The following is a 27,603-nucleotide window of genomic DNA, read 5'->3' on the forward strand; positions in this document are numbered from 1 at the left end:
CACCACTATATTTGGATGTCATCAAACTTCAACTTGCTTTATGTGCAGTATCTAATTTACGGTGGGAAGATGGAACTTTGTGAATATTCATACTCCCTGTGACTTTCAACATAACTTGTTCTTTACTGACAAGTAAATACTCTTAGGTAGTTCACATGACAAGAAAATGTACATCAAGGGTATTCTTTGATTACTTTGCATTGACATAATGAATATAATAATAACCAAAAGCTATATACTGTAGTGCAGCTAAAGATCTTTATAATCTTGAGACACACAGTATACTCTGGTGTTTGTGACAGACTGCTTATTGCACCGCCAACTTGGCCAGTGTGAACTATAATTGTAACTTGACCTGCTAAACTCAGTTTTATAAAAAGCATAACATTACAGTGCCTGCTAGCACTTACAGTAAATAATGGTAAATGTGAGTTTACTGTACTGACACTTTGTCTGGTTCTATTTCAGTTTGCCTTTGTTACCTTGGTAATAGGTGGCAAGCAAACACTAGCTCCCCACAACCTATTGTTAGATATGATGTGTTAACAAGCAGCAGCAAGTGCTGCTAATTATCTGACCAGACATGGCTAGTTTGCTAGCTGTGGAAGTTCAACAATGGCAAAACATTGACTGAGCACAAAACAGAGCTCTATTTATGGTGTAAGAGACTTTAATTGAATAAGTATAATGACTCTAACAGCAATGTTCATGTTTTCTGTTGAAGCATGTAAGCCAAAATATTCCCCAGAACCTAAAATTTTATAGTAATTAATTTAGGGTGTGCACATTTAAGACTCTGGACTCAGATGCAGTGTTTCTCATACATTGATTTATTTGTGGTGTCCGCCACAATATCAACGCTGAGAGCCACATATTGATTTTCAATTTTAACAACAAAATTGTATTTGTTTGCAGAGCTGCACCTAGCCCATAAATTAGAGACCCACCTTAAAAAAGTTACTAGCAAGCGTGTAAGGTGTCTAGCTAATAATGATTGCTATGTTAACATTACAGCTGGGTTGTCAAGGTTAGCGCCCTGTATATAGCTGGTAGTCAGGTAGTCAATGTCGACTGCATTACCACCTCCCCCCACCCTGCGCGCGTCACAGTTATGCTATCATTCTGTGGGAAACACTGAGATGGATCCGAACTACACAATTAACCCCTATTGTATTAACAATGTTAAAAGTCAAATCAAGTAGGTATCAATATGTAGTATTGTCCGATAGCTATGGACATGAGATAAAACCGTGTTTTGGTTAACCGGCTTTTAGGACAATGAGATTAAAATTTGATTCCTAACACGCAGGAATAACATTGTTCTAAAAAGCATAATACCACCTCTTTAATTAAATACTGGAAACGTTGATGTCATGATTTATTCAAATTAAGTGGTAAAATTTATAAAGTTAAAATTTCTGGCACTTGTCAAAGAATTAGTATTCTTTCAGGGTCTACTGAAATATATCCTGGTGTATTGAAAGTAACATTTATGTTCACACCAACCTCTGTATCCCACGCTTTTCTGATTAAGATTTACACACTGTGTAAACGAATAGAAGACAAACATCTTATTGTTAGGGATGTAACATCATCCTGGATATGAGCTTGGGAGCAAACGATGAGATATTGGTTCTAAGTTGCTGATTTCTGCTGAGCGTTGTGGGCTGAGAACAGATTGTCTAATGTATAAGCTCTGACTCATCTTGGTCCAAATCAACACTCAACACTCACACTCCACTCTTCTCTCTCTTCTCCTGTCCCACTCTGTCTGTTCTGTATATGTAACCAGCCTACATAGACCAGGTAGACATAGCCACTCAAGGCTGGTTCATTGGCTTGATGTGTGCCATCGCCCTCATCATACTGATCCTCCTCATCGTCTGCTTCATCAAGAGGAGTCGCGGGGGAAAATACCCAGGTAAGGCCTAAAACTGCAGCTTTGATAACCATTAGAGGACCGAGCCCCACAGAGCAGTCTGTCAAAGGTTAACCAGCCTTTGCTTGGATTGGAACATTAATAGCAACAGTGAACGCAGCTACTGTATGTTCCCAATGTACATTTAAAAGCTTTCTTTTAACAATAAACTCAATGTTTTATAAGATAGAACTGGATAATCCTGGATAATTCAACAAAATTTGGTGATTTTGCACTTAGAATAAAACTTGATTGATTGGTTGATTAATGGCTTATGTTAGGGCCACAGGATATAAATACTGCATTTCAAATTTACTTTTTTGGCAGTTTGGTATGTCAAATGCCTCAAAATGCTTGCATTGTCAGAACACTTTGTCACTGTAATCAGGAACAAAACTTAAAAAATTGTTCAAAATCAAAAGTGAATTGATTGAAATTTACAGAATTTAGTTAAAAAGTATCAACTAAACTCTAACTCTAACGGTCTCTATTACCAAAACTGCAACAGAAGTTGAAGTTCTCTGATTAGATGTCTGTTTCCGAGCTCAGTAGTTTGTGATTACTAAACTGAGATGCCAGACATTTGAACCTTCAGCATTGTGGTAGCAAGGCAGCAAAAAGGCAGGGATTCAGACACAGCCTGGGATTCTTAGCTGTCTTCTCTCCTGAACTCATGTACACAGGTGTATCTAAGTGGTTATGGTACTAATTTAGAAATATGATCAGTTACATTTAGTGTGATATCTAGGTTTTAGATGTACAGTTTGTTTCATACTTTGCTCTATTACAAGCCACTGTAAGCTGCTCCAGAAAGCTGTTGCAGTTCTTTGGTCGCTGATAGAAGTTGTTAAAATTCATGAACTTCTAGGTCAATTAGTTAGGATTATTTTAATGTCGGTAGTGTTCTTATTTTAACTGTGGAAGCTATCTAATTACACAGTCAATTTATTTATTACTCCCAAACAATTAGGCCTATGCATTTAAAAAAATCTTATCTTGTTCAGACAAAAATGAAAACACTTTTCATGCGTCATTGATGCTAATCTATAGTATGTGATAATTTAATGGTTTGGTACAAAAGAAATTAGTGTTATGTTAATGTTTTGCAGTTTCTGTAATGTCTAGGTGGTGGTTGCGTGACTGGTTTCGAAAAATATCTAGGTAGGTGCTGAACTGTGATGCTGTGAATGTTAAGAACTAACACCCAGTGATGAACTCAAAATCCTGTCAGAAAAGGATGAAAACAGAACAGTGACAGACAGAAAAAGAATAATGAGAGGAGTTCTCACACATAAACCGGCAGTAAAACTTGTTTTCAGGACTGACTGAAGCGCTGACACCTTACAAACCCAACCCAATGTTACAGCTGCAACTAAAACAGGCTTGTAAGTCTTGTAAGTAAAAAGTGCACTGTGTTCCAAATGCATACTATATTATATGAATCACTGGGGGAGCATCTCAGAAAACATAAAAGAAAGTCTAAAATTAAAGACATTTTTCATGTTTTTAATTTTTAAGTGTTCATATATTTAATTTATGTCTTTCTGCATCCTTGTTGGTGCAAATGATACATCTGTACATCCTAAGTACATTCATTTCTTTCACAAACTGCTAAAGTAGTGCACTGTCCACATTTGTTTAGTTCAGTGGTTTTCAAACTTTTTCACGTCGAGGACCTCTAAGCTGACACAAATAAGAACATGGGCCCCCATTTGATTTTGTCTCAGAGTCCCCAATCTGATAGGATATTTGCTGTTAGATGTTTTATTACAGAAAGTCTATGAAACCCATGAACAAAATAATCGCTCATTCTGTCATGTTGCTTATGGATGGAATTATAGTGAAAATGAATTATTCCCTTTTTATTCGGGACCCCCTGAAACCTCCTCAGGAACCGTTGACAACTACTTGTTTAGTTTTTTAAATGTATTTACATCAACATACAAAATAGATTCATCTCAAAAAGAGTTGACTAGATGTAGCTTTTTTAAAGCAGATTGTGCAAAGGCGCAGCCTCATTTAGAGATGCTACAATCTCCCCTTGAAGCAGACCTTGAGGCTCTGCTCATTTGCTCAGAGAGGAGCTGAATAAAAATCGGTGGAGGAGCAGCATTATGGATTATCTTATGCACTAACAGACATCTGACTACAAAATTCAGTTGTCAAGGCTTACCGTTTAACAAGTATATCACTATGATGATACTGTTGTGATTTCCTTGTTTATGAATTAACTAATAGGTTTTAAGACAGTCGTCGTTTGCCTGAGACTATAATGACATGCAGTAATGAAGAGAAGAAAATATCATTGCATTCAAATATGTCTTAGAGGTTTTGACTGTTAATGAATTCCAAATATTTCTGTAATTAGCCATGTTATATTTCAATTTCTTTGCTTTATAGTATCAGTTTATACACATAGTATTAAGGGATAAGTATGGACTTGGGACACAGTGTTAGTTAACATTTTAATAAATTAAGGCTGAAGACAAATAAATGGTACTAAATTTACAGATGAGGACTAACAGAAGGATTTCGTGTTAAAACTAACTCCAAGGACACCTCAACGTGTGAATGGTTTTGTGTATCAAATCTAACCATGACATCAGTAGAGTTCTCAGCAAGATGCTGAAAATTTTCCTTTTGTGCTCCTCTCCTCAGTCCGTGACAAAAAAGATCTTCCCTTGGACCCAGTAGATCAGAAAGACCAGGAGGGATCCTTTGATTACCAGTAAGTATAATCAAACAGGCCCTTGAAATGATTTGAAGTAAATTTGAAGTTTTTAGTGGTTGAAGGAATTAATGGTAAATTGAATATTATAACACGTCTCATGTCAATACTGTATAAAGACTATGGTATTAGCTACTGTAGCAGAGGCTGTGAGATACAGCTGCAGTCTGTGTGTGGCAAATAAAAATACATTTCAATCAGTTATGTATATATTATAGTAATGTAAGGGGTTTAATAAAAAATGACGCGCTAAAGGTTACATAATGTGGCTTACTTTAACATACAAGCAAATATTCACTATGGGACTAAACAGGAAACAATTCAGTAAAACATTATATCCTTCAACAACCAAATCACAACAACCTGCTATTTATTGACAGTCTAGGAAAGCTTAGAGCCCCCGTTGACTAACTGGGATGGTACCATTTCCTTCAGGTTATTGTAGCAGATAGAAGATCTTTTGCACGCTGGCACGGGTTGCTCAAATGTTTTTCAACGCTCAATGTTTAGAAAGCCCTCTATTATTGGTACCAGATGCAGCATTGTCACCAGCAAGTCATGCAAGCACAGAGGAGGGTTTTCATCTTTGAAACACTTCTTATAAAGGTGTTTTAAGACACAGTGGTGCCAGCCTCGATGGATTAGTCCAACAGGTGTGCTTACAATTGTAGAGAGATTTACAACACTAACATAGATATATTTGAATACATATTTCTCTTAAAGATATTGTTTTCTACCTCAAATGACTTAATGTCATAAAGCTGCCCAGGAACCATTGTTACTTAGTTAGCATTAATGACCTGCAGTCAGCTTACTATTTTATAACAGTGGGGTTGTGTGAAAACAGAAACAAAAATATTATTATAACACCTGTATTGTGGAATTGGCAACCAAGCAACGAAGGCACAATGCCATTCTGCTATCCGAACACCATCTTTGTAAATCTCGACACCAGTTCTTAAACCTTGCATCATGTAAAGTAGGCACATACTTTGCACTGGACTTTTATCAGAATAACTGGAAATGTAATGTGAGGATGTATCGTATATAATGTAAAATGTGTCTGTTCAGTATGTCTTGTTAAATGATGTGTCTTTTGCTCCTTCCAGGTCCCACTGATTGTGGCTGCATTCTTCTTTATGAAGAATGAGTCTGTCTTTTTCTCTTTCTGTCCACTTTGACTAAAACATGTGGAATTTAACCTGCTTTTTAAATCCTAAATCTACATGTTCTAACTCAGCTGCGTGAGAGTGGCGCTAAAACTTTTACCTTTAACTGTAGAAACTGTAGACGGAGAAAAAGCCTCTGAATGTTTTTACTGACTTTGGATCCAACTGATAAAAAGACAACAGTATTCATATCTACATATCAAAACACAGAACAGCAAGGATCCTGTCTTTTCTAGAATTCAGACTATCTACGTTACACATATGTAAAGCAGTATGGAATTTACATACACAGATACTGTATCATCATTATGTAGCTCTGCTTTGGTGTCAAATGCTTTTAAAAGTGTGAAATTGCAGTCTGACACAGCAGTACATCTGATGTCATTAAAATTCATAAGATTGCTCTATATGAATGTGCAATAGAGGTGAGACCAGCATTTATTATCACCTGAGTGGTGCTGTGCTGTCGTGTGTGATTAATCCAGATCCAGTGTGTGAGGTCCTGATTTTATTTTTTTTTAATCAATAATGAGTCTAACATTAATATCCAACCCCTTTCTCACAGTCAAGGTCATTGCTTTACTCTTATTCTGTCCCAGACTCCATCCCTGGTGTCCACTCAGCTCTGTGTGTGTGTGTGTGTGTTTGTGTTGACGTGTATGCAAGGATTTACATGCATGTATCATGTGGAGCTTGTCGTTCCCTCTTCTTTCTTTCCCTACACTTCCTTCCTCTTTTTCCTCACTTCTCGTGCCTCTCTCTCCCCCACGCTGAAATGGGTCATCTGTCCCTGACAGGAACGAAAATGAGAACAGGTACTTTGGTTTTGGCACGGCATCCCTCTTGACCTGTGCATGTCAGGGGGAACAGATGTCTCCCCTGAGCTTGGGAGAACAAGGTTGTATAAGGTGTAACCAGCAGGTGCAAAGGGTGTAGAGTTTTCATTCTGACCTGCGTTCGATTGGAACACTTTTTGAACAAAGTGATTGACAGAGGAGACATCGCAGAAAGTAGCTGACACCATGGTGTTAAATATGATTAGCAGAGAGATGGACAGAATGCAGTGCCAGACTTCTGTTCCTTTATGGGTGTCAAACTGTCAATCCATTCAACCAATGTGCAGACCTGTTCATTTCACCAGGGCTCCCTGGCTCCGGAGCGTTCTGGTACTATAATGGTAACATGACATCCAAGTGACACACACAGATATACAGTAAAGGATGGGGCCATGCATTTGTTTGTATATATGTTTTTTGCAACTAATCCTCCAAAAGACATTTTATTCAAATACGTATGTGGCTACAAAACAAAATCCAGAGAAAAATCGCAAGCTAGGTAGTAACATATTGAAACTATTTATTGTTATAACAACAATTTATCCATTCAAGTACTTTTGTGTCTTAAGCTATAGCAAGGGTTTCCAGATACGGTTGGTTAGCAAAAGTTTTGATAAACCACATATTGATCATTTTAAATTTCTGTTTATGTACAGGAATGTCAGCATTCAGCTTTATTTGTTAGATTTATCTGTTTCTTCCTGCCTCCAGTATTTATGCTGAGCAAGTCTAAGCACTTCATGAGGTCCATATCAATCTTCTCATCTCACTAGTTTAAAGAAGGCAAATAAGTGTATTGTAACTATGCTAGTTAACAGTCCTGGGGAAATCTTCAAACAGGCTTTTAATATTTTAGACTCAAAACTGATACATACAGATTAATCCCAAAATATCCCCCATCACCCTGGAGATAAATGTTCTGTTTATGCATACTTGGTACACAGAAAACTGTGCACTCTTTTTTTTATATCTACTTACTTATATTTTGCAGAGATGCTGTGTCATTTTACACGCGAATGTCAGAGAAAAAAATGTCGTCTTACATACGTAAGTGTAACTTATGTAAGAAATTATGTAACTTAACTTACTTATGTAACTTAACTGATGTATCTGCAACGGAAATGCAACGCCATCCAGTGCTTTATATGTACAACAACAACAGGGTCTTGAAGATTCAGAATTTTACAGGAAGCCAGTGGACCTATGCAAGAACAGGGGTAATGTGGGACCACCGGCTAGTTCAGTAAACTGGCTGCTTAAACCAACTATAAAGATTTAGATCAGCTTGACTGAGGGCTGTGTAGAGAGAAAAGTTGATTATTAGTTATGATTTCAAAAATGTTAAAAGAACCAAAACTGAAAGCTGCAATACCCCCATATAATATAACTGGGCTGGCAGAACTCCACTAGAGGTGAGAAACTCCCCAGGCATAAGCCATGTCTCAATAAGGAATAAGAAATTAAGGTTATGGAATGTATTTAGATCATTAAGAATGAAACATTTATTTGACATAGACTACAACTTTAAAAGAGCAAAGACAACTGGAATAAGGGAGTTGGAACAACTGGAACAACTACAGCAGACTGTAACCTAATTACCTGACCTCACAGTTGAAAACACAGAATGCACAGGGTAGTGGGTATTAAATCAAGGCATAATCTGAACAGGAATACTGTATAAACTCTAGGAGGTACAGTCAGGGTTGGATCACTACAGGTCAGGGGGCCTTAAAGTAGTGCAACGTCAATTCAGTGTTGGTCGATGAAAGGTGTGAGCCTACCTGTGAAGGGTGGAAACAATCTAGTCTAAAACAGAGCCCTATATAAAAAGGCAGCAAAACTGTCAGAAAAGGAGTTATGTAGCCAGATGTGGAGCTGGCGTAATCAACTGACAAAGAAGCATCTGTCACCCACATCAGTCTCTCGACGGATCAGCTGTTCCACAAGGAGACGTAGTGATCCCAGAAAGCAGTTCATGTGAACTATATGGGAGCTCTTTTTTTGTCCCAGCTAAGGCACTAAGATGTTTTTCACCCTTCTAGAGGTTAATTGCATTGTTTTTCCTCTGCGGGCTGACAAAGCATCCGCCACCAGGTGCATGGGGCGAGAGATGAGGGAAATCAATTGGGGTTGTAGTGAGGGCAGAGGGGCAGGACGATCTATGTTTGGCACAATTTGACACCCTTAAGTAACTGATTTAGGCAACAAACAACTGGAGAGCATTTGGAGGACAAAAGACTGAACAAACGCTTCAAAGATCCACCCAAAAAAAAGCTATGACCGTTGATCCATGAATCTCAAAGGTAGAAAAATTCTTCATAGTAAAAACATCAGGAATTTCCTTGATGCAAAGCCTCTCCCGTTTACTCCATCTTGTTTTGCATTCTGTCGAGTTTTAGAGAGAAGAATTAAACAACTCGTAATAAAAACAGCTATACTTTTAATCCCACATGAAAAATGCATGGGATTTTATAATGTAGTTAATAAAATCCAATCTATTACAACATGGGTTTTTATTTTCTATCTTCATAGTTGGTCATCAGCATTGTACAAACTGAGTTAATTGCTCAGATCTGGGAACACGGCAACATCACTTAAGTCAGATGGGTCACAGCCATCATACAGGCTGTAAACAAACCTATGGGTCAGCCAAATTTATTTAGAAGAGAAAACAAAAGGTGAAGAGTAAACATGTTACTCAAAATATCCACTGTAAATATCCATCACAGTTTACAGACCCAGTTCCTGCTTCAACAGCGACCTGCTGTACTTAAAGTAGCCGTGCACACAGTTTTCCTGTGCAATGAAGGGATTAAAAGTGACATTTCAGATGAGCTCACATTCAGTTGGACCTCCATATAGAATAATCTGGATAAACGGTTCGGCTCATCTACTACCAGACATGAACGTTGATATTGTATGATGTAAATCATGAGGCGTGGAATTGTCTAATGTGTAGTAATTAGCTGTTACAATCTGTCTGATTGTCTGACTGCCTGTGTTTCTTGCCCTGTAAAAACTAAGTGGTGAAGTCCCTGTGTTCCCATATCTCAGCAATTGGTAACTCTAGAGTCATTATTACTAATAAAAGTGATGGATAAAACTACAAAACAAGACCCAAGTTGTAAGAAGCCCTGACACATGCTATGCTGCCCTTTTCTCATATCAATAAGGAAAAATAACAAATATTTGACTTTATTTGTTTTGTGTCATTAGGATTATGATGATTTAAATGTATTCACTCTCAGCAAAGATATGTAAATGTTCCTCATCTTTTTACACCGTCATAGTTAGACCTCCTTTTCAGGATCTGTCTATTTAGCATGTCTGGTTATCCATCTGTCTCATGACTGTCTTTCTGTTCTACCTATCCCACTTTTTGCTGTTTTCCTCATTGTTCCAAAGGTCTGTTGAAAGGTATGAAAGGAGAAGAATCTCCTGTTCCACAACCTCTTAATCCTGCTCTAAGAAAATCATCATTTTCTGTTTCTTTGCAGTGCATTTTAATTGATTAGTCTGTTAGAACCATTCCAATTTATTCACATCCTAATGAATTTTATCCATCAAACAAGCATTTCAGAGCAGTGTTAATCCAATGTTGGATAATAATAAACATAGAAGGTACAATGTAGATTTATTTACCATTTTACAATACACAGTTGTATAATGAGATTAAATTGTAGTGTCTTTTATGCTATTCACAAAAGCAAACATTATATACAAAAAATTATATACACTAGTATAGTTATAGAAATAAGTCATAGAAATAAACTATATTACACGGTGCAGTGCTGTGGATGAGATGGGGAGTCTCGCAGCCTGAGGAAAGAAGCTGCTCTGCAGTCTGGTGGTGCTGCAGCAGAAACTTCTATATCTCTTCCCAGAAGGCAGCAGGGTGAACAGGCTGTGGCTGGGTGGGTACTGTCCTTTAGTATCCTTTGGGCTCTGCAGGCACCTCACCGATATCACTGATGTTCAGGAGATGGGTACCAATGATCTTCTGAGCAGTTTGAATCACCCGCTGCAGAGCCCTCCGGTCCTGAGCCGTGCACATCCCATGTTAGTGATGTTTCCAGTCAGGATGCTTTCTGTTACTCCTCTGTAGAAGCTGACAAGAACTTGGCACGGGAATGTGGTCTTCTAAAGCCTCCTTAAGAAATACAGGCATATTTTTAAATCTTTCTTCTCCAGCGTGGAGATGTGAGACGACCATGTCAGGTTCTCTGAGATTCCCAGGAACCTGAAACTGTTGACCTGCTCCACCTCAGCTCCGCTGACCTAGACCGAAGTGTGTGTCTTTAGGTTGTTTTTCCTATAATCATTGATCAGCTCCTTGGCTTTGCAGATGTTCAGCAGTAGGCGCTCCAGTCTGTGAGATTATCACTTTCCTCCCAACATGACGTCTCACCGTTTGAAATCCGGTCGGGGTTTGCAATGTTCCCAATACAAATCTTTCAAGTTAAGAGTTGACTTCCTGACTATTAAGGCATCTTAATTGTTGTAATTTTCATGAGATTTTGTGAATGTTGCCGATGAGGGCAAGTTTATGTTTTGTTTTGCCGGGAAAGTTATCTAAAACTTGCTCCCAAGTCCTAAGCCTCTACCCCCAACTTTGCTCTTCTAATCAAAAAATCACCTAATCAGATAATTGAATCGTTCCCGACTCTGCCCTCTTTCATTCTGAAGACATTTTGAAGTCACTGAAATAAAATGCTCTCTTAAAGCCAACCAGCTCACAGAAGTTGCTGGTGCAGTACGGACAACAGATGAAAACAAGCTTGGCAAATGCGACCAGGGCAGGCCATTTAAAATGGACTCTGCCTCTTGGCCAGATTTATTTCATTAGCTGTTAGAGATGTAATCTTGAAGCATTTCAGAGCCTCTGTTGTATAGAGAGATGTCCTTCTGATTTACTCCTGGCACACTCAAAAGGCATCAAACCACAGATCCACTTTCTATCTGCCAGCTGATGTGCTGCTCACCTTACTGCACACTGTATCTGATGTACCGATGAGTCACGAGGACATCCACACCTGAATCGATAACGCTTTTTTAAAAATCTTGCCGGTCCCCGGAGCTACAAATATTTTTCCTTGGGTCTCCCTGAGCGAATGGGGGAAATACATGACCCCTCCCTCCACCAAAAATATCCATCCATCCATCCATCCATTGTCATCCGCTTATCTTGCGTACATAGTCGCGGGGGGCTGGAGCCAATCCCAGGTGACATCGGTCGAAAGGCGGGGTACACCATACTTTTATTACATTCATACCAAAGGAAGCTAGTATTGGACAAACTAAAAGCAACTAGGTTTACTCCTCGTGAAAAACTTTATTTTCATAGTCCGTAAGCTAGTTAGCTACCCCCCCCCCTTTTTTTTAGATCCATATAGCATTTACTTTAGATGAATGGTGTCTCAATTTCCCTTTTTTGTACATAGTTCATGTATGGTAAAATTGTAAAATCTATCAAGTGATGTGTGTGGTTCCCAAAACCTTTCAGCATGGAGCATGATGATTCTGAGACGTTTTAGTGTAGATTCACTACTCTTCTAGGGATTCTGAATCCATGATGTTTGAAATGCAGTGCACAGACATGAGCAGAGAAGATAAATCCCACAGTTAATACCTCACTTTTGCATCCTTCAAATGCATTTCCTGCTGTTATGCTACTGGCCTGATCTGAAACAAGAAAGCTAATGCTAGTCTGTAGCTCTTTTTCCCTGTGCATGACACTTTCTTCCCCCCAAAATCAGAGTAAAGAGACATGCAGTCATGCTCTGAATTGAGATCAAGCACAGCTCCATAAATGAGGTGCAATGGAGTTTTCATGCTTAGATCTCATGTCATAATCTGACCACCATTTAGCATGTGTATGCAAATGTCTTATTTTTGAGGACAGTATCTCTTTTAATAACCCCTGTCTCCTACAAAATACCATACGTTTACTTATTTGCTTTGCCAAATACATTTTGGAGGGAATGTAATTGCTGTTTGGAATATTTTCACTATCATAAATTGTTGTGCTTAAATTCTTAATCTGGGGATAATTGTATTTCCTAGAAAACATTTAGGGCAGATTAATTCTATATGAACATTATTTTCAGGAGACAGGGTTTCTTTTAAAACATAGAGGTGATTTCTGTATGGTGCTCTGCAAAATCAACTTTTATCTGGTGTAAAATGCAAATGCAACTACAGGTATGTTTTTAAATGATAGGTTTGGCTTTTCTCAAATCTACCTTGATACAATATTCACATGCCATATGTATAGAGAGTTGTAATATTTTCTTCTCTCTGCTGGTCACGATGCAATTCCATCAAAGCTTGACTAACATATGACATATAACATGTGAGTGCTGTATTAGTATAAAATTCAAACCTATCCTTTAAGGAAAATATGGAAAAGAAATTAATCCTAAAAATAAAAAAAAAATTAGTTTAGACAAGGCCTGAGTGACCTAAACATTAAGTCACTTCACCAAAAGTTAATAGAAAAGCTGAATATATGTAAAAACATAATTTCTTTACCTGCAATCCTCATAATCTTTCACTTTCCCCTCTTAACCCGTGCTGATGGGGACAATAGGGTCCCGAACTCCTGCTGACACTGTATAACACCATCCTGCTCCCATTTTAATCTTTAACTCTCCTCTCAATTACCTCTGCAGCAGCGATGAAGACAACAAGCCTCTGCAGGGCAGCCAGACATCCCTGGATGGCAATGTGAAGGAAAGCGATGACAGCCTGGTGGACTACGGCGAGGGCGGCGATGGCCAGTTCAACGAGGATGGCTCTTTCATCGGCCAGTATACTGTGAAGAAGGACAAGGACGAGACGGAGGGCAACGAGAGCTCTGAGGCCACCTCGCCTGTAAACGCCATCTACTCACTGGCATAGCGCCACAGTAGCACACTGGGGACTCAGTTGCACCCTCTGATTTGAGGGCCTTACAGCAAACCACAACACCACACACAAACACACACACACACACACACACACGAATATATTAATATATGAAACACATTACAGTCTGGAAAACTATGTAGGCTTTCCTCTGCAGATAAAATAACAGGGGAACACGGGAGTGGAATTAGACCACAAGCCTTTGTTTTGTTTCCAGCTCTAAGAAATTGGCCCCTTGGAGGTGAAGTTTGGACAAAGTGGACTGTGCTCGTTTTCCTCTACGCTCTGCCTGCCCTTTACCCACACAGACTTGAAGTGTGCCTTCAGGGCAGCTTTCAGCACTTGGAGGCATCAACAAGCGTTCTTTCAAATTTATTCTTTGTTTCTGCTCCGAACAAATGTCAGTGCTTTCCTTCCTGATATGTCCGTCATACCTCTGTGTAGCATCCCATTAAAGTACACACAAGAGGTCCTTTACATACCCTCTGGACCCATCCTGTAACATATCAGCTTCTAACCATCAAACTCAACAGGATGCCGGCAGATATGTTTATCATATTGATATTTACGCAATGAAAGATTTTAGTTTTTCCACAGCTGGTAGACAAGTCATTGAATCTTAATGAGTGCTGTATATAATCCTGGCACACATTTTAGTGCCCTGCAAAACTATGCACTGTCACCTCATTCATACCATTTTGGGTTTTATCTGGTTAGTAAAGTACACATTTTGGGTTTCTTTTTTTACCACTTGCAGGCGAAATCATACGCTTCTATTCACTTTGCCTTGGAACGATGTGGTAGACATGTTTTTCTTATCTCTAATCCAATGTCGTAGTGCAGATGTTCAAAATGGCCACCACAAAAAAAAAGCTGTTTCTGCTACAGAATGCTGTTAATGAATCCCATTTTTAAAAAAGATGATCAACATTATTTTGGAGCATGGTAGTAACTTAGTGTAAGACAAATGGGAAGGCAACTGAGAGGAAAGTTAGTTTTGCTTGAGAAACACCATTAGACAACAACCCAGTTAATTAGCATGCAGGCTAATGCTACATTCATGTCAAATGGGAACAGCTGTCATGTGAAATGTTGACAATTGTTGTTCTTTGGATCTGTACAGCTTCCATGAGTCTATTTTTCATGTTGACTTTGGTTCCTTATTTGTCAAACATGAATAAGTGAGCAGTAGCCTACTTTTGATACCAAACCAAACATTGCAACGTCAATCCAACGTGGTGATCACAAAAAGACTTATTGTGATGTGAAAATTGGTTTTCTTATATTCTCAATTGTGACACCAGAATTCTCGAAGTTTGGGGTCTCAACCCCAAAGTTCCCAATAAGGTTTTAGCACCTGTAAGCTGAGACGTATAGTATTTTCAAGTTTGAAGCAAATGTCTGCGTTGACATAAATGCAGCATGAGAGGCTGGGACCCTTAAGGTGTGATCAGACTAAATTTTGGTCTTGCTTTATTCCCACAAAATTCTTCACTGGATTGTTTTAGCCGTCTGTGTTTATGCGCCTCAAACAACCAATTTACAGACATTAGCTGTTGGCTAGCTAGCAACATATGCACCAACCTCCACTTATTTCTATCACTTTCATCCAGACCTCTCTTCTTTGTTTCTTGTCTCTGTATATTCATGAATTGGAGTCATGAGGACTCAGAATAGCATATAATATCCTCTCATGTCTTTGCATCGACTTTATATGCAATCACACTGTCTCTAAAATTCTCTTCGTGTTTAGTCACACCTTTCCTTCACTCTAGATTTTATAAACTCATTCAATTTGTTAGGGATGCATAGAATACTTGAAATAAATTACCAATTTACAGCATGAAAATATATACATTAAATTCACAGCCACCTTTGAAATTAAACGTATGAGCTTACTTTTTAGTTCTTGCAGAGGAAGAAAGAAAAAAGATGTTTTCCCACATACAGAATAAGTATATACGCACCAGTATTTCACTTGTCCTACAACCATGTTTGTCATGTAGTCTGTTAGCAGACTGATGACTGTCAGATTGCTTTGGTTTCGTTATTTTACACTAAATGAGTGCTCAATGGTTTCACCACATAATTTTGGCACTCAATTTTTGTACTGTAGTTACCTGCTACTAACAGCACTATTAAAGCCTCCAATGCTAAATCAAATTGATCTTAACTGCAGTTAGCAACTGGAGTTCACATTGTATTTCAAATATTTATTTTATATTTCTATTTATTACATTATGTGGATAGCATTAATATATTAGTCCTTAATTTAATCATTGTTATATTTGACCAACTTATTTTGTTGTTTCACATCAAAAATAGCCAAAATAAAGATATCTCCTGAATTTGTTATTGTTCATCCTGAGAGGCTTCAAACACAACAGTATGTTCAGGATATTTTTATAGCAGCTGGCTTTTCTGCTGTAAACAAAACAAAACAAAAGAATACATGTCATAGTAAATGAAAAAGGTCATGTTTATCTGTCCATTGTGCTGCTCTTCTCTTACTCATGTTGTATTACTGTTACTCTGTGTTGTTATTCAGATTTATGTAACATAACTTTTTCACCACGCAGAAAATCAATATTGTTGCTTATTATTTATTTGAAGTATTTTCTGTACATGTAGGTCCTGAAAAAATACTTTATCCTTGTAAATATTTAAAGTTGATTTCCCCGGAAAAATGCTTTATCCGAAAAGGAAACAAAGTCACAAATCTGTATCCACCAAGCAAATGCGACAGGTGCATCTTTAGTCTGTCATGCACCTTTGTAATGTAGCTTTGACTAACATTTGCACTCTGAAAAAGTAACAAGAATCATCCTCCACTTTTTGTTGCCATTTGCTTTGACATTGTGATATGTGGTACTGACTGTGGCTAAGTCTATCAGTCACTTGTTTGATGATGGTTTGGATTCTATATTGTGAAAGAGGAAAACGTTGATGATGTAAATAAGATGTAAGTGCTCCGGCAATATACCGTTTGTAGCATTGCAGCACACAAGCTGCTAGTAAGCCTAAAAAACATGCACTCACTAAGGTATTGGAACTCCCCTCCTTTAAACTGTTACACATTTGTCATCTTTCTGAGACTGCATTGACTCCTTCCCATAATGCCTTCCACCTAACATGCCTATTGTTGCTTAGCTAGTCCCATTTCAGGGGTCACCTCAGAGGACTGAAGGTTGAGTCTGCTACTCCTGTCAAGCCTCAAACAGACCAAAACTAAAGCTCGGACTATTCTTTCCGTTTCTGTCACCGTGATGATCCACATAACGTAAATTTTTTAAAAACAAATCAGCCCATGGCCACAGGAGTCTGCATGCAGCCTAAAATTTATTCGGAACATATATGCCAACTTCACACGTGTGTTTGTGTCCACCAATGCAGACGGCAATGTCATGTAAACCAATTATCCAATGTCCATGCATGTCCATTGTGGGCTATTCAGATCCTTAATTCTGCATTGAGACCCTCTGTGTCAACTTAAACCACCAAGTAGTTACCCTCAAATGAAATAATGGAGCTCTTTTTCACTGCAGGATGGTGGGCCTGAGCAGCACCACCATTTAGTATCAGAACAACGGCAACAAAAACAGAACAGAAGGCGGATAGCTACATGTCACGTTACATTTTAATTCTTTGGTAAATACCAGTGGTAAATACTGGTAAGATCACTGGCGGACAACTAACAAACAGTGTGGCAGGTAAAAAGGCAAATATCTGCATATAACTATCTCTGATCTGTCCCTTTTATTTTACATTTGCATTTTAGTTTATTCCCAGCAGTCACTATGTATATCCTGCAGTGGCTTTACAGTTGTCAACTTTATTTGATATTAATTACATATAACATGGATTGGCTAAATACACAATTAAAAATGACCATTTGATGAAGCCTGCAAACAGCGGACCAAATGTAGGCAATAGAAGGCTGCACTTCTTGGCTAATTTAGATGAGCCTTTGTATTAGGATATACCTTGTTGATACATTATGACATTTTCAATCAGCAGACTTTTGAAAGAGGCCCCTAAAGTGGAACATGTGTTCCGGTGACAGGCGGCCATTTTGAAAACAGTTCTGGCCTGGTATTTCTCATCCCTGTTGGATTCTCTAAAAATCTCTGTTACTGTAATTTCCTCTTCCAAAAACTCTTGTTCCCGTATGTTTTTCTGCAGAAACTCAAAGCAATGGCCGCTCAGTTGGTTTTTTTTTGTGATCCCTTTGTTTTATCTTGACAAAAACAGGAGAATGCTGAAATAGAAGGAAACAGGAAGAAAAAGCACAGAGAGATTGGTTTGGAACGGAAGTCAGATCTCTCTCCCTGGACTCAGAAGCATTTTTTTTATGATCTGGCCTGGAAACCTGCACGAACCCAAACACACACACCTCCTTCCCATTGACCTGTCTCTTCTGCCCCGAGCGGATCACAGTGGGGAAATGTTGTAAACTGGCTACATAACAAAGAAACAAGTATTGTGCATATTTGCTGATACAGTGCTTTTTTTGTTGATTTGAGGTGTGCACGGAGCTGAGTGTCTCTCTTTACCGTCTGCATTACCTCAGCTCACCTTTCATTGGGGAAAAGAAAATGCCAATGTGCAGTTTTACAGCTTTGTGTTTTTCTTCATTTCAAAACGCTGCAAAGTCTAGTATTTTACTGGTGCACATACGAGATTTGCAACTGGATTTTTAAATGATAGATCACATGCTGTTCGGCTTTTTTATGAATTCTCATTTTAGCATCTTCTTTTAACATGTGTATCAGAGCAGTCAAAGTCTTGCTTCGACACGCAAAACAGCTTTTGTAAGGTACATACTCAACAGAAAATGGCATAAATATATTCACCATGTATGCGTGTATGATGAGATGTTGCAACTTCTGCTAGCGACGCCTTCTTTATAGTAAAGCTATCTCCTTTTCTCTACCTCCTGACGGCTGGTCTCTCTGTTTATCTCTGAGCTTTTGCCATGTTTTCAAAGCAGATGCAATGTTTTCATGTCATACTTTCAAAGACAAACAAACCTTGTGTTCTCTCTGACCTTGTGTGTAGCTGAACAGCTGCAGACTTAGTAGAGGTCCCTCAGGTAATGTAATTAAGCCTTTAGCAGTTACTTTGGAGGTCATCAGCTGTTGGTTAGCAACATCTGTGAACAGCTGATTATGTTTCTTAGTGTACAGCTTCCTTCTCAACAGAATTCATCAGATGTGTAATTTGTGCTGTTTTGGGGAGCTGAACATTTCATCACAGATGCATCTGACTGTTCTTCAGACATCAGCTTTAGTTAATTGTGCAACCATCACTGTCTGCAACACTGCACCAAGCGACCACTGTTATTTCCAATTGCTGAAGCCAATGCTAAATTGCCTTGAAGTAATAGCATCCATCCACTATCTGTAGTTGCTTATGGTGGGAGGGACAGAGAGGGATGATTGAAATGCGGGACAAATGAAACTCTGAAACTTCTCACTTTCCAGAAACGTGAAAAATCAGGTAGATGTCTAACACTTTCACCAAGTTATACATAAGAAGCTGTTTTCAATCATGGAAAGAAAATTCACTCAAGCGGTCTTTTTTTTAGATGACAAGTTGTGTTTTTATTCTTTCAAGTGCCATGGTCAGGATCACATGACAGGTTAGTTACTACTTTAATACATCTTTAAGTTTTAAATGTCAAAGTTTTACAGTTTAGAAGCTAGTGAAGTTTAAGTCAGGAGTCACATAGCTCTGCTACCCTATTCAGATACTGCAGGAGGGAGGCAGAGTCCACTAGGCTCCAGGCTAGACCACCAGGGTACTCACAGCCAAATAATAGTGTAACATGGGGGTTCGATGTGTGGTGGGTGGAACACTCTTTGAGAAGAAACAACAGGATGGAGACGGATAACTTTATTACACAGCACTTTACTCTCCACACTTCGTCAGCTTTATAACAACCACAGCACTTCCTTACTCTGCCTCTCACATGACTGAACTAACCAATCAGAAGCTAGCAGGAGTTAGACTGAAGTAAATGCGAGGAAAACACAGAGGTAGATTCTGCTTAATATCGTATCTGATTTACAGATTCAAATGTAATGATTTAAATATGTAAATACCAACTGTGTAATACAAATAGAAATGTAGTGAACTGAGTAAACACTGTAAATATATTTTTAGTAAATTACCTCAAAAATATGAATTAACTTAACTTCTCTTACATTAACTCTTACATTTCTTCCACCTCCCCGAAAAGAAATGTCCCCGTTTCACATTACATATGGAGAAGCAAGCAACTGCTATTAGAAGAACAAGGCAACAGTCTTACTTTAGAACATAGTCCATAAGGTAGCTGTGAGGTCTAACTTGACATCGTCTTGGGTGCACTGAAGAACCCAAGCCTTGCCCAGGAATGGCAGAGGGGACCGTGTCAGACAAGCATACCAGCAACTTGCCTGAGGAGGGAACAGTCCCAGGAGTAGGGGGCAAGGGAGAGTGGGAGTGGGTCTGTGGCTGGCGGATCTGAGGGGTCAGGGAGGAAGCTCGGACTGCTGATGCCCTTGGATGGTGCAAACCTTGAAAATGTAAATGGGAAAGCACCCGACAATGCAGTCATGCAAGGGAGTTGAGGTTGAAAAAAATGACTCACAAATAGGTGTCCTCTGGCCACGATCTGGCACAGGTGCATTGTAAGGTCTGAGGCGGTTGTAATGGACTATCTGGGACTTGCCAGACTGATCCAGGAGGTAATGAATCCTGTATGTCACTCCCAGAGAATCCACATCAGATCCAAGGCACTCCAATACTTAAAAGGGGCCTTTCCAGTGTGGAGCAAGTTTTTGTATAGCTGTAGTTGGGTCATTTAACCACACGAGATCTCCGGGCACATAGGGAGTATGTTTGATACTGTCGTCATACTGGCGTTTCTGGTGATTGTGGGTACAGTCTCTGTTCCGCAAAGCAGCACTGAAGGCAGACTGAAGTTTCTGGGTTAAATGTGCGACAGAATGAGAACCTGGAGTAGATGAAGACGGTGTGTTGTTAGGCATCAGTACGTAGGCAGGCATCCTAGCTTCATGCCCATGTGTGATGAAGAACGGAATGAATCCTGTTGTAGAGTGAGGGCTGGTATTGTAGACCAAAGCAACTTGATTGAGACAGTCATCCAATTCACCTGACTGTTGAAGAAGTAACTTGGCTAACTGATGTGTCCTATTGAACCTTTCAACCATGCCGTCACACTGAGGATGATATTGGCTGGTTCGTGTTTTCTGCATACCCAATAGTTGACACAGTTTCTACACTAGGTCAGAGTCAATCTGCCTTCCTTCATCTGTGTGAGCATTTCTGGAATCCCATGCTCACAGATGTAGTTTTCAAACAAACATTTGAACTGTTGTGGAGCGCTGGTCTGAAATAGCATGGAGGTTGACATACTTGGAAAAATAATCTGGAACAACAAGCACATACCTATCCAATGAAGGTTAAAATCAAGGGCAACTGGACTTGGTTGAAGATACAGGCACATATCTGTAACACAGGCACATACCTGTTGCCATGGCTTGTGATGGGGAGCTCAAGTATGTCCCCTGCAACCTTTTGGAATGGCTCAGTAGCAACAATAGTTTGCATTGGAGCTCTCTGATGAGGTGTGAGACTACACTGCTTGCACCACATCTTAATATCACGTGACATGAATGGCTAGTAACACAGTTGTTGAGCCCGTCTCAGGACTTTGTCTGCCGACAGATGACCAGTTACTGGATTTCCATGCAACAGCTGTAGGACAGTATCTTTAAGAGCATGAGGAACAACAACCTGATAAAGTGCTGAGTTAGTGTGTGGATCAAACACTTTACGACAGAGAAACCCATTATGAAAGATAAGTCTGTGACACTCTTGCCAAAGTGCTTTTTCACCAGGTGTGCGTTTTTTCATGCACCAGTATGGATGCTTCTGACTTTTAGCTTTCCAATTGATAACCTCAGACAGTGTTGCATCTTGCTGTTCTGCCTTTTTAAGGTCCTCTTCAGGTTAGTTGAAGCACAAATGTGTAGGAGACCGACTGGGGTGCACACTTTAAGTCTGGACCTGGACGCTGTGGAGTGGTCTGGTTAGAGGAAACTGGTTTTGGATTAGTACCACCGGGGCTGTGACGATGTACAGAACTGACAAGACAAGATGGACTTAAAGGGCTTGAATGTCTTTCATTAGGGTGTGAACTGGCAGGAGTCACACAGGAGGTGCTCTGTTGGTCTGGTGTCAGCCAGGTGACGTGACATAGCATCTGCATTGAGGTGGCGGTGGCCATCTATGTGAATTACAGTCCACTCAAAAGGATCAAGTTCAAGAGCGCATCATGCACGACGACCAGTTCTGTCATTGTCAATGAGTATTTTCCTGACACCCAGGAGAGGTTTGTGGTCTGTGATAATAACAAAAGGGCTGCTTGTATAAGCCCTTATGCTTGGTGAAAATGTCGTACCGCCCAGACGATAGCCCAGAGTTCTCTATCCTAAGTTGACCACTTCCTTTCTGCTTTTGTGAGAACATGGCTAGCGTATGCAACCACTTTTTCCTGATGTCCCTGTGTCTGAGCCAGTACAGCACCTATAGCAGAACATGCCGCATCTGTGTAGAGGGAGAATGGTGATGTGAAGTCAGGAAATCGGGGGCGGCTGTGGCTCAGGAGGTAGAGCGGGTTGGCCGTTAATCGGAAGGTCGGCGGTTCAATCCCTTGCTCCCCCTGGTTGCGTGTCGAAGTGTCCTTGGGCAAGATACTGAACCCCGAATTGCCCCTGGCGGCTATTCCGCCAGTGTATGAGTGAGTGTGAATGTTAGTTTCCGTTTGAGCACTTAGGCTCAGTGTATGAATGTGTGTGACTGGTGAATGCAGATGTAGTGTAAAAAGCGCTTTGAGTGGTCGAAAAGACTAGAAAGGCGCTATACAAGTACGGAGCATTTGCATTTGAAATGCAACCACAGTAGGGTTTGTGAGTGCATGCTTCAGGTAAGTGAATGCATCCTGACACTGAGAAGTCCATTGGAAAGCAGCATTCTTTGCAGAGAGTACATGTAGCGGGACGCTGTGATGTGCAAAGTTTCTGATGAACTTGTGATAATATGAACAGAGTCCAAGGAATGCTCTTACTTCTGTTACTGTCCATGGAGTAGGCCAGTCTTGAACACTTTCCACATTGCGTGGGTCTGGCCGAATGCCGTTTCTGGATACAACATGGCCCAGAAATTGTACCTGATCTCTGGCAAAACAGCATTTTGATGGATTTAGCTTCAGGCAACTTGACTGGAATCTGAAGAGGATTTCTTCAAGGTGCTGGAGATGCTCACTGAAAGAGTGGCTGTAAATGAGGACATCATCCAAATACACAAGGCATGTTTTCCATGGAAGGCCATGAAGTACCATTTCCATCTGGCGCTGGCATGTGGCTGGAGCGTTGGTGAGTCCCATTGGCATAACTTTAAACTGATAAAATCCACTGCCTGTTGTAAATGCTGTCTTTTCACGGTCTTCCTCTTCCAGCTTGACTTGCCAATAGCCATGTTGCAGGTCCATGGTGGAGAACCAGGCAGAGCCAGACAAAGCATCCAGTGCGTCATCGACTCTTGGAAGCGGGTGGGAGTCTTTGATTATCACTACAATCAGTTTTCTATAGTCTAGGCAAAAACGCCATGTGCCATTTTTCTTACGCACCAAAACCACAGGTGCAGCCCAGGGACTATAGTTTTCTTCAATGACATCTGCTTTCAACAGGTTTTCCACTTGAGTTTGTATTTCAGCTCTCTGTTCTGGTGTCAGTGTGTAGGCTCTCTGTTTAATTGGTGTGGCATCACCAGTGCGTATACAATGCTTGATTATCCCTGTGCGACCTCTGTCTTCTGAGTGTTTCTGAAGCAGCGACTTCAGAGACTGGACTTGGGAAGGTGACAGGTTTATTTCAGTCATCTGAATGGGTAGGGCTGAATCAGGTGCAGGTGAGATGGCACAGCATGTTTCTCCAGCTGGCATGATATCCAGAGAGGAAGCTGAATGAAACTCACCAAGGTGTTGACCAGAATGCAGCTCAATGTCGTCTCTGGAGGGATTCAAAACTCGAACAACAGTCGTGCCATTTTGAACTTCACTGAGAGAGTGTGCCACAATGATGTCACAGGCTGGGGTGGGCACGAGAACACCACAATAGTCAGTTGGCATAGGAGAAGCAGGGGTAGCTGCTGATGCACAGGTTGTGAGTCAGTGTCCTCAGGCATCAAAGGTGGCGTATCATTCTGGGGCTGGGAACAAGTAGCCGATGTTTGCCCCTCAACAGCAGCTACTGAAAGTTTCACTGTCGGTTGATGCCAGAGTGTGCGTGTCTTTCAGGAGACTGGAAACGAACAGTGCCCCTAGTGTGTTGACTTGCATCTCTCTTTCTCTGTGGAGCTGGACTAGGACTGCGTCTGTGTTGGTTAGTGTCATCATCGTCATGGCGACTATACCTAGGATACTGGTAGGATAGAGGTGGAGAGTGGTGCCGTTCACGTTTGTCATTGCTGTTCCACTCATTGTATCTCTGACGAACAGGAGAAGGAGGACAACGTTCGTAGCGGGACTCGGTCTCACGACCATAATACTGCTCAGGCGGGTAATAGTCTCTGGGGTGTTGTCTGACATGGTAGGGTGAAGGAGAGCCACTATGTGTACTGCATCGAGCTTAACCGAAGGGGGGTTGGTCAGTCCTGGAGTCAACACGCTGAGCAAGGTAACTGCTCTACTTCATATTTCAAACTGTTTACAGTAAGAGTCAGCTGCTCAACTGCTTGAAGAAGTTTTTCATCAGTAGGTTTAGGACGAATCATGGCTACCTTTTCTGAAGGTTGTGTGTGGGTGGATCCCGCAGCGGTCAGTTGTAGCGCTGCACGTTCTCTCTCACAGCGGCTGGCAATGCGCACGGCGTCCCCAAGGTCCTCTGCACCCATCTCATGGATTTTTGACTGTAAAGTTAGATCTAAGCCTGCGACAAAACAGCAACATTTCTCCCCTTCTAGAGCGTTGTGGTCATAGTTGGGAAAAGCTTCCAGCACAAGGCGAGTGATGTCTGCACTGTACACATCCAAACTTTCACCTGGTTTACGAGGGCGAGCATCCACATGTGTCTGGAAGAATGCCAGGGAGTATTGAGGCCCAAAAACGTCTCTAAGCCTCTCCTTCACTGAATCATAGTCTGTCTGAGTTAAAGGATATTTTTAGTAAATTACCTCAAAAATATGAATTAACTTAACTTCTCTTACATTAACTCTTACAATAGGGTCTTCACAGTGGACCAGGAAAACAGGTTGCAGAAGTACATGAAAAGGGCAGCCGAGATCTAATCGAAATGCTCATTAGCTGTTTGATGTTCTAAAAGTTATTTATTATATTTTTTATTAAGAAAAATAACATGATATGTTTGCAATTACATATTAAGAACAAATCTGTCAAGCATTTTAAATAAAAACAAGAGTAGGTTGTGTTTCTTCCATCCAACCCCTTTGTTTTATCTGTCCCGTACATTAGGGACGAATGAAACAATGCGCACCTTTCGTTCAAAGTCAAATTATACTGAAGTCATTCCACATTTTTACAAGATAGCACCTGGTATTGATAGAACGCACATGTGAGTTGTTGATCACAATAACAAATTATTTCTGTCTGTAACATTATCTTTTAAAATGACCTATATCTGAAGTGTTTCAGTCGTCCCAACTCTCCCCTGCTGCATGCTTCTTTATCTGCTTTGTGGGTCTGGCTCTCACTAGCCTAATCTGCCCACATCTTCTCCAGTAGAAATCGATGATAATACCTCCATGATCTGCTCTACCAGAAGTACCTGCACATTACATTTGGTCTAGTGCCAAGTATTACAAATTGAGGAGCTCACTGCTTTGTAACCCTTCCTCGTTATGACTAAAAGCTTGCATTATAAAACTTTGATATCTTGCACAGGTATTCTTACTAAAAGCTTTTACACCCCCAGACACTACACCAATCACTTTTTACAGTCATGTTTCAGCCCACAAAGTAACCAGTCCTGAATTTTATGGCCCATTTATTTATCCCCTTTACACTGGGATAAAGTGTATTACACTATTCTTATTAAACTGCCATGACCGCTGAGCTTGTTTTACACAGATGACATGCACAAAACCAGCTCAAAGATTAATAAAATGCACTCTGACTGTAAATCTAGATGTGGGTATGACAGAGCATGAGGGAGCGGTCACTTTGGTGGTGACATGTTTTATTGAAGATGGCCTGATCCATTTCGGCTTGGCCCCCTCAAGGCTGGTAAATATTAATGTCTCAGCCCTCCATAGAAGACCGTTCCCACTGTCTCGTACATCAGCGGGTAAAAGCCATTAGCAACCCAATATGTGGACTGGCATAGGAAACTGAAGCAGCCGTGACCCAGCGTCTCAGAGGAAGTGTTGGGTAATTATTACATCTTCTTCAGTTTCAGTTTCTGCAGCAACGGAGCCAAGGATTGAAAAAATAAATTAAAAGTTGACAATGGGGAGCTGGGTTGTCTGTGTGTCTATACATACAAGGGTGTGTGTGTGTGCGCTTCTGATTTCCAGGTTTAATTCTAAGATGGCCAATACTCATTCCTTTATCAAATTCAGAGTAAATGTCAGAGTTAAATATGAATTTTGTTATCACCTCCTCAATGGCCAGAATATTACTCAGCATCTTGCATTTCCATCCTCTGCATCTGCTGCTGCGTGAATATTTGACAAAGATACCAAATTAGAGCTGTCATTGTAATAACACACTCAGCTATGATTGTAAAGAAACAGTGTTACAAATCTGTCCTTAGAGTGGAACTATTTTATATATTGTCCTTATATCAATGCAAGGCAGAGCAACCTTATTTGTGTAACAACTTTCAAACACAGACGCAATTCAAAGGCATTTACACAAGGTGAAGAAATGCATCAGACCAACATTAATTAAACAAGACAAGGGCCAGTATGCTTCTTCAGAAGTGCCTGTTGGATGGTCAAATAGCTTTGGAAACCCCCTCTCCAATGTCAGAATTGGGGGGCCTATGTCCAGCTGTATCAGTAACTTTCCAAAACCCACAACACTCACACCCACATCATGCTGTTACTGGCCAGCTAATGTGGAGGTGAGCCAGTAGCCAGTGTTTGAACTTCTCTCTCACAGTATTTCCCTGAACAACCTAGTGCAATTGGTTTAATAGTAGAGATATTTCACAACAAAATGGTCACTAGAAAGGTCACAAGATCACGAGAATCATTAAAATACATAATCTGGGAACCACAAATGTTTGCGCCAATTCACCAAGAGGAGGGTCAAGTCATTATGATTCATCTTAAGGGGACCTTAGATTTAGCATTTTCATGTGAAACCAATAGTTATTTCACTCTCAATCACAAATGGCACAAGAGACAAAGTCACTGGATCACAAAACTCATAGTTAGATGACAAAAATGTCACAATCCTGGCCTGAGTTGTTCTGTGCTTGTAATTGGTTTTCCCTTGTCTGCTCTGTGTTTCGGGTTTCAATCCTGTTTGTTTCTTGTCTTGTGTTCAGTCTGCCTGTTTCTTGTTCTCTGTTCTGTCTAGGTTACTTTAGTCTTGTCTGGCGATTGTTCGTTACTTCTGCCTGCTTTATTGTATTTTTGATTACATGTGTGTCTGCTTGTGTTTATGATTATTGATATATTCATTATTCTGATCTGTTCCATTTTAGTTGGCCTCTGTGTATTTGAGTGTTCTGTCTGTTCATTAGATTAGTTCTGTCTTGATTACTCCTCATTTGTCTCAGCTGTGTGTTCCCTCCCTGCTTGTTAGTCTGTGTTTCTGTTCAGTCTCTGCTGGGTCATTGTAGTGTGTAGTGCTCTGTTGTGTGTGATTGTTCCCTGCCTGTTCCTTGAATGTTCCCTACCTCAAGCCCGCCGTCAGGGGGGGTCAAAGGGTACAGATGAAATTAAATGATAGGGATGCAATGGCCAAATTTCTGGAAGAAAAATGTGTTAAAAAGCACTATGTAGCCTATG

The 27,603-nt window shown here is 40.2% G+C and overlaps 2 protein-coding genes across 2 annotated transcripts in view; one reads left to right on the forward strand and one right to left on the reverse strand.

Annotated features, from left to right (window-relative positions):
• The window catches only part of nfasca (neurofascin homolog (chicken) a), a 63,124-nt gene extending 49,214 nt beyond the window's left edge, over positions 1 to 13,910 (forward strand). The window contains exon 30 of the mRNA XM_046075716.1: positions 13,323 to 13,910. Within this exon, the coding sequence (XP_045931672.1) occupies positions 13,323 to 13,551 (229 nt within the window). The 3' untranslated portion in view covers positions 13,552 to 13,910. The remainder of the gene's footprint in view (positions 1 to 13,322) is intronic.
• Positions 13,911 to 23,885: 9,975 nt separating this feature from the next.
• LOC123987102 overlaps positions 23,886 to 27,603 on the reverse strand; it is a 28,026-nt gene continuing 24,308 nt past the window's right edge. The window contains exons 5-6 of the mRNA XM_046075717.1: positions 24,474 to 24,768; positions 23,886 to 24,253 (exon numbers count right to left, since the gene is read on the reverse strand). Coding sequence (XP_045931673.1) covers positions 23,886 to 24,253; positions 24,474 to 24,768 — 663 coding nt within the window. The remainder of the gene's footprint in view (positions 24,254 to 24,473; positions 24,769 to 27,603) is intronic.

Source organism: Micropterus dolomieu, linkage group LG18 (genome assembly GCF_021292245.1).
Source record: "Micropterus dolomieu isolate WLL.071019.BEF.003 ecotype Adirondacks linkage group LG18, ASM2129224v1, whole genome shotgun sequence".
Taxonomy (NCBI): Eukaryota; Metazoa; Chordata; class Actinopteri; order Centrarchiformes; family Centrarchidae; genus Micropterus; species Micropterus dolomieu.